General features: G+C 57.9%; 1 protein-coding gene across 1 annotated transcript; it reads left to right on the top strand.

Moving 5' to 3' along the window:
* Positions 1-339: 339 nt before the first annotated feature.
* Positions 340-6460, top strand: NT5M (5',3'-nucleotidase, mitochondrial). Its single transcript, XM_086759831.1, has 5 exons — positions 340-640; positions 3905-4005; positions 4253-4313; positions 4722-4836; positions 5044-6460. Exons 1-5 carry the CDS (start codon positions 377-379, stop codon positions 5199-5201), a joined length of 699 nt encoding a protein of 232 aa, XP_086615957.1. The 5' UTR covers positions 340-376; the 3' UTR covers positions 5202-6460.
* The last annotated feature ends 7613 nt before the right edge of the window (positions 6461-14073 follow it).

Raw genomic sequence — 14073 nt, 5'->3', positions numbered from 1 at the left:
ACCGGACCCCCCCCCACCTCCATCCACCCCGCAACCGGGCGCCCCCGGCCCCGCCGCCGCCTGCTCCGCGCTCGCTGCAAGGGAGGGATGGGGCGGGGAGGAGGAGGAGGAGGAGGAAGCAACAGCAGCAGCAGCGCTGGGGGCGAGAACGGCCCCCTGCATCCCCCCCTGCAGCCCCTCTGCCCCCCGTTGCATCCCCCTCGCATCCCCCCCGGCTCCTTCCTTCTGCTGCTTGCCAGGGCAGCCTGCTTGCAGGCTGCGTGCTTGAAATAAAGCCCCCCACCCCGAGATTTACCCCCCTCAACCCACCTTCACCCCGAGATTTACCCCCACCCAACCCACCCCCCCATCCTCTGCCCCCAGCTCCCCATCCACCATGATTTTGCTCAGCAGCTTCTTGCACCTGCGGCCTCGCCGTTGCGGTCCCTTCGCGGGGTTGGGCAGGGGGTCCGGCCCCGCAGCGGGGTCCCGCAGGGCTCTGCGGGTGCTGGTGGACATGGACGGGGTGCTGGCCGACTTCGAGGGAGGATTCCTCAAGAAGTTCAGGGCCAGGTACCCCGACAAACCCTACATTGCCCTGGAGGACCGGAGGGGCTTCTGGGTGTCGGAGCAATACGGGCGCCTGGGACCTGAGCTGAGTGTGAGTTTTATGCATCCCCCCGGCTCTGCGCGTGGGTCTCGTTCGCTCTGCGCCGTGCACCTCGAGCTCCGGCCCCGTGGGACCCGCTGGCCCCCAGCTCGTGGGCGCAGCGCTGGGGAGGGCTGTGGGCGCTGGTCGGAGCTCCCACCGAAACACAGGGACAGGTCTGCACGCAGGAGGGCTTCCAGCAGTGCCTTTTCCCCAGAAATCCAGCGTTTTTCCTGCACATCTGTCTTTTTTTCCCTGCATGCATGGATGGAGACAGATGCAGGGAAAGGAGATCTTCCAGAACATCTGTTTTAAAATACCCCGAAATGCATAGCTGGGTTTTTCTGGCTCTGGTTTGGCCACGCTGCGTGGACTATCGCTGTTCCTAGATGGATTATTTAGTTCCTCGTCAGCAACGTGAGGGGTGGGATGCAGCAGAGAAGTTGAGAGCAAAACGTGCAACTGACACTTCATGTGAGGGCTTATGTAAAATTAAAAGAACCCCAAGCTCTCTCATGCCTGAAAATTATTGTATTCATTTTAATAATTAAAGCCTAAACGCAGAAGCTCTCTTTATGTTGTACTTTAGCATTCAGTGGATGGCTGGGTGCTGCAGAAAGTTGGTTTCTGCCTGTACAAGTTTCCCATCTCCATGAGGCGGCTGTGGTCTCATCTGCGGATTGCAGTTGCACCAGTGGAAAGATGTTACAGCAAATAAAAGTATTCTTGTCGTTAGTGGTTGATGGCTGCGAGGAAGGGAGCATGAATAAGGTCAGGGGCTCTCCCACTGGCAAAGTCCTAAACAGCTTGATGTGCTGGAGGAATAACGTGTCTTCTCTAGCCGGGATGGATGGAAGGGAAATGGAGGGCATCTCTTGTGCAGTAAGGCAGATGCTAAACATTTGGCAAGGGTAACGCATGATAACTCTGGTTTTTTTTCTTGATCTTAACTACTTTGGATGTGTTAAATGAAGTGAACTCGTCTTGCGTCTGCTGTGATCACGTAAAACCGTCAAAACCTTGGGCTGCACAGGTAGAAAAACTTCCACAGCCCGACCTCGGGGCAGCCCTGATTTCACCCGTGGTTTCAGACCGGGGATAAAGAGTAGGAGCCGCTCTGTGGCTGCAGGCACGTGGGCTGTTCCGGTCCCCCCCCATCAGAGAGCACCATCGGCCTGCTAGAGGAGACTGGAAAATAGCCGAAGAGTCCAAGGAGCTGAAGGTCCCAGCCCTGAGAAGGAGAACAACGGCTCAGCAATATGCCGAGCACACAGACCTGGAGGCACGGGGAGCCCTGGACGGGCAGGGAAATTGCTCGTGGGGAGAGATAAGAAGGAAACTGAGGATCTGTCCTGCCTGGGATTCCCATCCCAAAAATCCTGGGGGATTTTTCCACCTGCGGGGCGGTGTGCTGGCTGCCGTACCGCGAGGAGCTATTCTGGCCGAGCGGTTCTTTTCTTCAAGATGGGCTTACTTCTCCCCCCGTTGAGCTTGATTGCAAAATGCTTTTTGACAGAAGTGGAAGCAGAACGGCTACGGAAGTCCTTGCTGTAAAGAAAACACTTCAGGGCGGTTTGAAGTGCTTTGCTGCATCGGGCCGTGTTTCTCAGATGTCTCGTGTGCAACTGCAGTCAGTATCTGAAAAATAAAACATCAATGCTCACCAGCCTAGAGCAGAGCAACTGCAGTTTGAACGTTCGCCTGGCCCCATGGCGAACTGCTAGGGTAGCTGTGTGAGTCGTGGTGCTGGGGGGCATTTCGGCTGGGTCTCCAGCACCGAATCACCATGTTTCATTTTGAACACGTACGAAGAAGGCTTTTCTTCCCTCCTCTGAACCGCTGATGTTTGCTGCTGCTCGGGCAAAAAGGAAAAGCGCAGCACTTGATCTGAGTAGTCTCTCCTTTTAAGCTGGGCGTCTGGTCTTCTCTTGGATTTTTTGAGAAATACAGGGTTTGATTCAGTGCCCGAATTTGTAACGGGTTCATGCATCCCTCTTCCTGAGGGCAGGTGGGGTGCGCAGCCAGCCTCCTGGCACAGGCGGCAGCGGGATGAAGCAGGAGATGACTCCCCAAGCGAGCCCTGTGTGTTTGCTCTGGGGCAGTCCCCAGCAAAGCCCCAGTTGCTCGTGGTCGCCTGCTTTCTCCCCCCAGTGCAGGTGCAGTAAAGGCAAAATGTGGTGGTTACTCCCTAGATTCCCGCTCCTCAGGCAGGAGGGAGCTACAAATCCAGCTGGCGTGTCCAACCATCTTGTGAGCTGTAAGAACCAGCATCACTGGGGCTGCTCTGATGCTCTACTGGCTCCTCCATACCCTTGCAATACAAGAAGGCCAGGATGGGCTTAAAGTTCCTTTTGTCCCTATTCCCCTTCCTTAAATACAGAATCAGAGGTGCTCAAAATCAAGATCCATCCTTCAAGGCAGGGCTCCTTTCAAAACTTCTCCCGGGTGCATTGCGACGCCGGGACAGGGCTGCTTCCCCTGCCCACCGCCTCTGCCTGGCCTCTCCTCCCCAGGGAGATGGTGTCTGTGCAAAAGAATTGCTTTGCTGGGTGGCTGACAAGCCGTTCCCTGTTTGAGGGCGTGCAGGGGATGCTGTTCCTTAGAGCTGTGCTGGACTCGTCGCAGGCAGCCCCTGGACTCTGCCCTGGTCCCAAGGTTTTGCTCACTGTGGTCTCTCTGCTCTGCTCTCCCTGTGTGCCGTACCAGTGCGCCCAGCTGCTGACCTGGACGTTAAGTGTTTCAAACCCTTGCCTGGAGATGCTCTGTTTGCCCGGCAGACCTTGCCTAGGCATCCCTGAGGAAGAGCATCTGCATTCACGCTGACACATAGTCCATCCCGTAATATACTTTCTCCTACGAGAGCAGCCTGGCTGCTATTTTAAGTGATCTGATTGAGACAAATAGGCCAGACAGCATCTGTGGCTGAACAGCGTCACGGTACAGCAGGGCTGCCAGGACACGTCAGCCGGATCCACGTGGAAGTGCCCCTCCGGATGCAGACCTGGGCTTTGGTTGGGTTCTGCTGCTCCCTCCGTGTCTGGGGCTGCATAGGCAAAACCAAGCCTGCTGCAGAGCATCGCCGATCTAAATTGTGTAGGATGGGTGTGGGTTGGCAGGTGGAGAACAGAGGCACTCGCAGAGGCAAGGTGGGATGGCAGGAGGGAACCGGAGGCAGTGCTCCCACCATTCCCATTGTCCCCATCCCGGGGAAAGGCACAGGCAAGGAGAAGGCTAGCTAGAAGCCCTGTGCAGTGACTGCTCTGTTTCCCCTCACAGGAGAAAGCCATCAGCATCTGGGAATCCAAGAACTTCTTCATCGAGCTGGACCCGCTCCCTGGGGCTGTGGAAGCTGTGAAGAAAATGGCGAATTTGGCAGAGTGAGTAGGAACTTGCCGGTGGTATTTGGGAATGGTCCTGGGGGTGAGACCCTGCAAGATGGGGGATTAACATCGTAAATGGCCCCGGTTTGGTCTGTGGCGGGGGGTCTGCTTTGGGTGCCCACCTGCTCAGGCGCTGAGAGGGGTCTTGCAGAGGCAGCTGGGTGCACTTGAAGGGGGAGCAGGGTCTGATCGCCGTGCTTGGCCATGGACTGACGCTCTGCCTCCGTTTCTGTCCTCTTGGCAGCACCGATGTCTTCATCTGCACAAGCCCAATCAAGAAGTACCGCTACTGCCCGTACGAGAAGGTGAGGAGATCCGAATCCCAGCTCCCCCTCCCGTACCGTGCTGCCCAGCAAAGGCCAGCTGACCCTGCTTGCCTCCAGCTGTCCGGCTGTAAAACAGCAGCGATATTTCCCTGCCCCACCGGCTTTGTTCCTGAGCGGTTTCTCAGAGCAGTAGCTCCGCTGTCAGCCAAGCTCTGCCATTTGCATGCACTGAGGCGCTTGGTCTTAATATTTCATCATAATGTCAAAAGCTGCTTGGCTTTTAAAGAACATGTGCTCCAGCAGCATCCGAATCCTTCCCACTAATTAACTAATTAAATGAGACGTGCTCCCTACGTGGGGGCCAGGGCTTGTGCCGGGCGCTGCTGCCGCAGCCCCTGCCCCGTCCGTCATCCTTCCCGCGCTCACGGCTCGCCCCTCGCCTTCCAGTACGCCTGGGTGGAGAAGCACTTCGGCCCCGAGTTTCTCGAGCGGATCGTTTTGACGCGAGATAAGACGGTGGTTTCCGCTGACCTGCTTATAGATGACAGACCTGATATAACAGGTAAGGGAGGTGCAGGGTGGCAAGCGTGACCGGAGGCAGTCCCAAGGGGTAGATGGCATCTGGGGATGATGGGCACTGGTCCCTCCCCACTTGGTTAGACTCTCGTTAAGGGTTTGTGTCCGTAGGCTCTTCGTATTGGAGTAAGGTTAACCTCCACGTCTTGCAGAGGAGTTGTTCAGAGAGCTGACTTCTCTCCTTGCTTTGCAGGGGCCGAGCTGAACCCGAGCTGGGAGCACGTGCTCTTCACGGCCTGCCACAACAAGCACCTGCAGCTGAAGCCCCCCAGCCGCAGGCTGCAGTCCTGGAGCGACGACTGGAAGGCCATTCTGGACAGCAAACGCCTGCCGCGTGGCCAGAGCCCCTAAACACAGCCTCCTGCGGCCACCCAGGGCTGCGGCCGTCTGCTCCTGCTGAAGGCTGAAACCACGGACAGACAGACAGACAGATGCTGTTCTTGCTGCGGAGAGGAAGAGGAGGGGGACTGGAAGTGCCACGGCCGCCTGAGCCCAGGGAGCGGACCTCAGCCCAGCCGTGCCGCAAGGGACCAGCAGCCGTATTGGCCCCATGGCCCTGGCAGCCTGGCTGGGGGACTTTTCCCACCAGCTTTGGGGGGGGTCTCTGTGCTGTGTCTGCGTCGGTGCAGCCGATACCCCAGGACAGCTAATGCTTCCCTGCGGTGGGGTACGGGGACAATAACACCGTGGATCTGGCCACGGGGAGGGAGCTCTGAGGCACCGTTGCAACTGGGGTGTAGCCATCGTCTAGCTGGCAGGAGGGATCCCCGCTCAGCCTCAGCCCTGAGGAGCTGCCACAGCAACGCACAGCGGAGCTTTGGAGCTGATTTGGGATGAAGAGAGGGGCTCTTCTCCCACCTGCTCATCACTCGCATGCCGCTCACCCAGGGGCATCACTGGGGTGGCGAGCAGGCAGCAGCAGTGCCAGCACTAGCCCTTCCTGGGATCCAAGCAGCTCTCGCAGGAGCTCATGGCTCACCCTGGCAACCATCGGTTGATAACTCCTTGGATTTCAAAGTGAGGAAGATCTGCACACACTGGCTGTGTGATCAGAGCACCCCATCTCCCTCCTCCTGGTAGAGTCCGACATCAGCCTGCTAGGAGAGCTCTAGTTGTGCTTCCGCTGGGCACCCTGCTTCCACACAGAAGGTCCTGGGTGCTGCATCCCACCAGTGTCAGGCACTGGGATGATCAATGCCGCAGAGCGTCCTGAAGTCCTCGGTGTGGAGCCGCCTGGGAGGATGCTGCTGGGTGGAGAAGCAGGGCTGGTGGAGGAGCCGTGGCATCGCTGAGGAGTGGGTAAAGCAGAGGCACCACGCGTGGTCTGAAGGTTGTGTTGGTGGAGGATTGTCATGGCCACATCTGTGGATGTTGTTTTCAGTCCTCACGTACCACAAGGGAAGAAGTTGGAGGGACGTTACTGGTGAAGGCTGGGCAGCCCATCAGAGGTGCCCGTGAGGCTCCATCACAGGGTTCGTTTGTTCTGCAGCTGCCTGCAGCTCCATCACCGTTGTGGCTCTGGATGTCTGGGGATGGAGCGTGCTGGCAGCCCTGCTCAGCTCATACCGGGACCCCGGTGGCGAGGTGTTCGGCGACCTCACCAGTGTGAAGGGGCCTGTGCCAGCCACCACCGCCAGATGACTGCTGGGGCTGCTGGGCTCCGGGAGCGGCCAGCGCTGCTGGGAAGCTGCACCTGGGCACCGAAAAGGGAGTGTTTGGACCAAGCTCCAAGAGGGATGCTTTTTGCATAGCTGTTCCCACAGCCTCTTCCTCCCCTGCCTGGCTTGTTCCTGGACCAGCCCGTCCTTGAACTGCAGTGACCCAGCTGGCACCGGCCGCAGCACCAGAAAGCAGCCGCCGCTGCAGCTTCTCCTCCACCCAGACCCACGGAAGAGCCGTCCCAGCTGCTGAGGACAGCTGGGGTCCCCTCCCTGCCTACAGCTGGAGCCAGTGCCGGGCTGTCCCAGGCAAAGCCCTGGGGACACGCCGGGTGCGTCAGGGGTCAGGGCCAGCGTGCGTCTGCGTCACTGCTGACACGGCAGAGGCCACGCAGCCCCCGCTCCCCCCTGCCCTGACACCGTCTGGGATCCCACCGCACGCTCCTGCTCTCCTGGCCTGAGGACTGGCTGGCTGCAGGAGTAAAATGCCCCACTGGGACACGTAGCCCCAAGGGCAGGGGCGGTAGCCAGGGCCTGGCCGGGGTTAGCCACCTCGCACTGCTTGCTCACACCTTTGGCTTGCTTCTCTTCTCTCCTGTGGCCCCTTGAAGGCAAGAAACTATGTGAGCTCAAAGCCACGTGGCCAACAAATAACCTAGTTCAGCAGCCGCCACCAGCCCTCCCGCCGTGTCCAGGACCTGGAGGGTCTGCTGAAGTCGGTGCCTCCGAACCTGTGCCTTCCCTGGCTGCTGCAGGGCCCGGGACGAAGCCCACCTTGCCTGGGGTCTTTCTGAAAACCACCCCATCTCTTGGGATGGGGGGATCGCGTAAAGACAGCACAGTTTGACCCATGGTGGTGGGAGTTGCATACCACGAGGTTGTTTTGTTTTTTTTTTTTTCTCTCTGTTTAAACCACTGTGTGCTTCTCCAGGCGGTGGGTTTGGTTTGGAGGGTGTATTTGGGGGAGGTGTTTGCAATGTGCAGCCACCTGAGATGCAGCCTCCTGGCCAAGAGCCGCCTTGGCCGGAGGGTTTGCAGACGGGGAGCTGGGACAGCGGTGGGGCAGCGTGGGCAGCCGCAACGGCTGCTGAGCACCACGTACCCCTCAGCTCTGCCGGAGCCCCGCCGGCTGCTGGCCCCGTGGTGCAGCTGGGGTGGCCTCATGGGATCCCAGTTGGTTTTTTTCCTAGCAGCACCATTTGAACACGAGTTGCCCAAGCTCTCCAGAGCCTTCTCACTGCTCATCCTCAAGCCAAAACTGGAGGTGGCGCATTGTTACGGCAGCTGCCCAAACCAACTATCTTCCCCCAAGGCTGGGGCAAACCCAAGGGACGTGGCTCTCTGGGGGCCCCTGCGTCTTTTCCCACTTGGCAGGATGTGTGATACCAGAGAGACTGTGTCGGTTCACACCAAATATACTTGAAAGCAGAGCTGGAGTTTCTCACACGTGAGGCTCCGACGTGACGCACAGAATTCCTGTGCAGGTAGCTGGCCTGTTTGCTCCCGCCGAGCTCAGGGAGGTGGCTCTCCATCGCTCCACGGATCGGCCCTCTCAACGTTCAAGCTCTTCTGTGGCCAGCTAAGATGCACGGAGTTCTTATTTTTAAACGCACATCTGTAAAACCGAGGCTGTTGAGGAGCACTGCAATAAACACTGGGTTTTATTGGCATCCAGCTTCCTAGACTCGGATTTTGGGTTTCGCAGTTTCCCACCCGTGGCTCTGCCCTCTGTGTGGGGACAGGGATGGGGCAGGGGTTACACTGTGGCTTTGGGCAAGTCCCCATGTCCAAAAAGCCTGAAACCAACCCCAAGCAGTGTTGTTACCCCATTAGAGAGTCCCTGTGGGCAGAAAGAGGAGTGGGTTTAGATAGCGATCAGCTTCCTAAAGATCTTCCATAATAAATAAAGCCATAAAGTGTGTCTCCGGGGGTCAGGAGCATCCCGCGGGAAGCAGTGACCTGCCCCAGCGCACCGTCAGCCAGCGGGGGGGATGGGGCGTTTGCAGCGGGGCTGGGATGTGCGGTCCTGGCACTGGTTTGACTCCGGGACACGATGCAGGGTGCGAGCAGGATCGCATCCGTGCACTGGAGGTGCCGTCCTGCTGGAACTGGGACATCCAGGGCCTCCTGGGCAGCGTAGGGGACAGGGCGATTCGGCAGCGCAGCCTGGGCTGGGTGTGCGTCCCCCCCAGATGCCGCTGTGGGGCCCATAAAGCTGCCCCAGAGCAGATTTGGGCAACAAGCACCTCTCTGCCCTTGCAGCCACTTTTTGGGGTTGGCTACAATGCCTGGCAGCGAGCGTTGGGCCCCAGCTGCCTCTCTTTCCCCACCACCCTCACCCTGTGCTGGAGGTCCCAGCTCCCCGGAGCAGACTGTCCTTTCCTCGGCACGGGGACAGAGGCAGCGGGTTTGACACCAGCCCTGTCCCAAACTGGGGTTGCCACTGTGGTGGATGCTCTCCCACTCCTCCACGCTCTCCTGCCTGCCTTTTTTTTTTTTTTTCCTTGAAAAGCCTCAGGTTGCAGATATCGCGTATCTTCCAGGTGACAAGCACAGTTTCCAAGGCAGGCGGAGGCGGAGAGGAGGGGAAAGGAGGTTTGGGTGACCTGGACCTGGCCCTGAGCACAGAGGAGCGCTCCGGGCCGGTGCTGGTGGGAGCCTTCGCACCCTTCCCACGGGCAGGGGCTGCTGGGTGAAGGCGGCCCCGGCCAGAGCAGCACTGCCGGCCGCGGAGGAAAGGACGTCAAAAGCAAAAGCTCTGTCTCTAACGTGCAAGCACTGGGTGCTGAATTTGGGCATTGCCCAGACTCCCCAGAAAAGTTCCAGGAGGTTTGGGTGCCCTCCCGAGCCACTGTGCGAAACCCCTCAGCAGCCGGGAGCGGGACGCGGGTGCGAGCACCCAACCCTACAGGATTCACCCCGAGAGCAGCCCGCTTCGCCCCGGTCCAAGCTGGACCAAGCTTGGAGGCAGAGTGGGAGCAAGTGATGCTTCCCCCTGGATCCCTCGGAGGCTGTCGCTGCGCGGGTGTTCGTTAGCTCTTTCTAGCGTTGGCCAGTGCCCAAATAATTCTGAGCTGGTGCGAAGCCCAAAGGGGGAGAGCGAGGGCTGCAGACGCCGGTCGGGGCCAGCCCTGACGCAAGGGTGAAGGTGTGGGACGAAGCCAGGGCAGGGGACAGCGGGAGGATGAGTCACCCAAATACGCAGGAGAAGGAGCGGAGGCAGCGACGGCTCAGCCCACGGCGGTGACCAGACGGCATTTTGCTTCTGCAGGGCTGCTATGCCTGATTTTGGGAGCGGAGCGAGATGGTGGCCCGAGGTCACTGCTTGGGGACGGGGTCCGGAGCTCAGCGCTGCCCACGTAGCGTGGGCGGGACAGGCATGTGGATTCGGGAGAAATATCCACTAGAGGGGACTGTGCGATCGCATGTGGGAGCGTGCAGCAGCCAGAGCACGATCCGGCTCCTCCGGCCGCAAGCCATCATCCCTCCAGCCCTCCTGGTTATCCCAGCCGGCATTCCCAATGCCCTCCGCATCCCTCTCGCTGGGCACTGCAGCCTGGGGGGCACAGCTTACCCAGGAGTGCCATGGGATACTGGGAACGCCGTTGCAGCTGGAGGCGCTGGGGAAATGTGCTGGGCTGGCCCCAGTCAGCAGCGAAGCCCCCACGCAGCCGCTCGCTCGCTCACTCCCCCGCAGCGGGATGGGGCAGAGAATGAGATGGGCAAAAAGCAGGAAAAGCTTGTGGGACGGAAGAGGAGCTGGGGGTCTGGCGTAAAATACGTTGTAGTTCCTTCACACGTAGTGGAGTTGGGACTGCGCACACCGATGGGTGTCAGGAAAACAGGGGGGTGAGTGTCCCACCCTGATCGGCACAGATCGGGGCCCGGCTCTGTGGTGGGATCCCTGGTTTTGGGTATTCATAAACGGAGACCGCAAAGAGTCCATGAAAAAGGACAAAGCTTCATTTCTGCTCATACGACCCTCCGTGCATGGAGCTTCTGCAGCAGTGCTTGTTGGTTAACAGGGTTTCAGAAGCTCCCAAACCTTTAGGGCTGCGCGTTCCCAAGCAGCCATAAACCCTTTTGCATCTCTCCCCCCAAATTTGCAGCTTCGCAGACCAGGCGCCCAGCCAGCCCGATGGACGCCGCCGTTTTCTGCGACGAGTCTGTTGAGCCCAGCTTTGCGACGTGTCTGTCGAGCACATCAAACGTGCCAGGAGCAGCGTTTCTGACACAGCACCTGCTTTCACCGTGCAGCATTGTTTCCCCAAACCCTGGGAGAACAGCAGCAGCTCAACACGGTCAGACCCAACCGGCTCCATCCTGCTCGGAGGCGGTTGCTTCATCCCAAACTAGCTAATTCTTGCTGCTTTCTCTATTCTTGCTTTTGAAGGAGGGAGAGGAGAACAGAACAGCCCTCCGGGTGAAGTTACCTTCTTAATTAACAAGCCTGAGCGCTTTGCAGATATTGTGTAGAAGGAGAGCAAAATAAGGAAAACTGGGCAAAACTGGAAAGGATTGGGTTCAATTGTCAGACCAATTAACCTAGATCTGTGCTCTCCCTCTGGATGAATAGCTCATTATTATGTAATTGCTCAGGCCCAGCTCCTGGTGGAGAGAAATTAAAATCAGACACTGAACGAGGCGGCCTGGTATGGAGAGGGGATGCGGGAGCTGCCTGAGGAAGCCATCCGTGAGGCAAAACTGAGATGCGCAGGGCGAGCTTGAGCCTGGCGTAGAGGATCTTTCTGAAGTCAGCGTTACCTGGACCGTTTGCACCATCCTGGACCCAAAACGTGGCCAGGCTGGGGGATAATTTGGAAAGGTCCTGGAGACAGTGAGCAGGCAGGAGGCCCTGATTTCGCCAAGCACTTAAGCACCTGCATAATTGCGATGTAGCTGTAGATCCAGCTCAGCTCAGCAAGGGATTTAAGCGAGATACGTGGTGTGCTCAGTCAGGGACAGAGTGATTCGGGAGCTTTTCTGCCTGGAGAAGAAATAAAATTCATTGTAAGCCCTACCTGGCCCTTTCCTCCATGCGCTGTGTTAGGACCCATGTGCACAGAGAGGAGGAAAAACTCCATCATTACAGACTTTTAAATCTATACCTAATAAAATAAGTCATTAATCCTAATAAATCAGCATGAGAAAACTGGGCAGTGCTGTAGCTGAGCAGTCTTCAGGGAGACCGCCGGCACCCTGGCTGCCCCACGTGTATTTATTGACATGGAAAACAGCTGCCCCGTGTTTTCCAGCTCCACGCTCTGGGCACCACCCACACCCTTCAAAACATCCCGATGCTCGCCGTCTGCCGGGCTCCGAGAGGGTCTGAAGGGCCCGCGCACGCTCGGGTGGTTTTATCCGATGCCGAAACGTGCTCAGGGTTTTCCTACGAATGCCCCAGGATTAAATTAAAAGAGGATTGAAGCAGCCGGTCGGTTCCCTGCTCTTCCTAGTTGGCAAAACGGGAACCGTATCGCTGAACTGTCTACCAGCGCTAATTAATGTTTGTCAAGCGCTCTGCTCTGCAAACTGCTGCCTACGTGCTAAATGAGATCGTTAGTGTTATTACTGAGTTATTTGTGCCTGTTCCAGGGATTTCTCTTTCTCTTCCTTGTCCCAAAGGCTTTTCCTCTTCCCTCTGCAGATGTACTGGGGCTGGGAAGAGGAATCGGCTCTCCCAGGCTTTGGCAAGCCCTGCCCAGGCTTGGATCACTGGTTTGCCGGCAAAACCCTCCAGCTGTGCCGGCACCACGGTGACCGGGAGCCGAGGACCGGGAGGGGTCTGCCCAGAGATGAGATTGAGCATCACCATGGCCAACCATGGACAAGTTCATTGTCTCGCTGCCCCTCCTGATTGCCAAACGGACGTGATGCTGCGTCCCTGCCCACTCCGTGTTCTCACGGAGAAAAGCTTTCTCGTGCTCGTAGGGGTTATTTGCGTCCTTCTCTCTGTCGCTGCATGGCAAAGGGTTTTGCAGGAGAAGGGAAGGATCGCTCAGCCTCCCTAATGACCTGAGAGGAGATGGAGGCTCAGAGGAGGCTCAGTGACGGACGAGCTCAGCCGTGGCCCATGTCAGGCCCTTGTCCCCGTGCAACAACCAAGCAGTGATGGCTGCTGCCGCCGGCAGACGGGACAACGCGTTCCCTACAAATAACCATCCGCGCAAGACAGAATTCTGCAAAGCTGCAGGACGGCTTCTCCCTTCCCCGCTCGGTGAAGCCTTCGTCAGAGAAGCAGCTCACAAGAAATCAGAGACGCTGTCTCTGGAAAGCAGTGAGAGGGCAATGAGCCGCTCGTGGGTGCACGGAGCAGCCAACGCTCCCCACAGCCCGCACCAAAACTTCAGAGCACGAGATCTTTACCTCGATCAGTGCTTCCGAGACCCTGCCTTGAAATCCTTTGCCCAATTAACCTAGCCAGGCAGGACGTTCCTGAACATCCTCGTGACATCGTTTTGATACCAGAGTGGCTTTGGGAAAGAAACTGCCCAGGACAAGAAACTGGGGCGGCACCCGAGAGGGACCGACGGAAACAGAGAACGTGCTGAGCCAGGTACCCAGTCTGCTACAGGGACACAGCAGGCAGCATCCACGCCCCTCCTAATTTGGGGTGAGGAGGGCACCGCCGCGGCAGTCACCTGTGCAAGCAGCAAAATAACTGGGCTGAGGAACGATGCTCTGCTTCCGACGGGAGATTTAGGGCATGAATCATCCTCTTTTTCTTTTTCCCCCATAGCAAATGCATGAGATGAGATGAGACTCAGAAAGCTGAGTCTCACTGGGAGATTAGGATGTGGGATGCAGGCAGAACAGGCAGCTCCCGGAACAGGAGCAGAGCTCGCTCCGGCCAGGGCAGGAGCCGACACAGGGAACGCCGACCCAAAATTGCCCCGCGCCAGGGTGCGTTTGCTTTGCAGAGGTTGTTTGGGCCAAATGAAGAAGAGGAGAAAAAACAGCTCCAGCAAGCATGCGATCAACATTTTCTGCGTGGTTTGAATTATCCATGACTTTTGACCCAAGATTAAATCTAGTGTGTAACTGGTGGTTATATACTGAGTCACATGAGCGGGCTAATCGCAGGAACCCCATGTTCTCCAAACAGCCTGCACCCCGCCGGGGCCGACGGTGAACCGCTCACGTTTCCTAGCCGAAGCACCCTGCGGCTTTTGCATCATCCTTTTCATTCAATACGTACAAAGCATTTTTTTTTGTCCGACCAGTATCTCAAGCCCAGAACAAAACAAACCCAGCAACGCCGCAAGCGGCCAGCCCAAGGAAGGCAGATTTCCCATCAAGTTCTGCTGCTCGGTGGCTGCTCGTGTGCCTCGTAAAGGGCTGGGCTCACGCGGCAGCATTTTTCTCAGCGGGAGCTGTCTCTCCTCTCCCTCAGCGATTCTCCTGACGCGCATAGAAATAGCCTTTTGACTTCTACCTCTGTGTGCAATTTGGGTGAAAATGAGCACCGGAGTCAGAAGGTATTAGCGGGGGGTAAATGGGCTCTCCCAGGGTGCGATGCTTGCCTCGATACCCGCTGGGAAGGCTGAAGGGCTTGGCACAGCCTG

The sequence above is a fragment of the Chlamydotis macqueenii genome, chromosome 15 (genome assembly GCF_036417535.1).
Source record: "Chlamydotis macqueenii isolate bChlMac1 chromosome 15, bChlMac1.mat, whole genome shotgun sequence".
NCBI classification, from domain to species: Eukaryota; Metazoa; Chordata; class Aves; order Otidiformes; family Otididae; genus Chlamydotis; species Chlamydotis macqueenii.
This window is presented reverse-complemented; position numbering and strand designations above follow the sequence as displayed.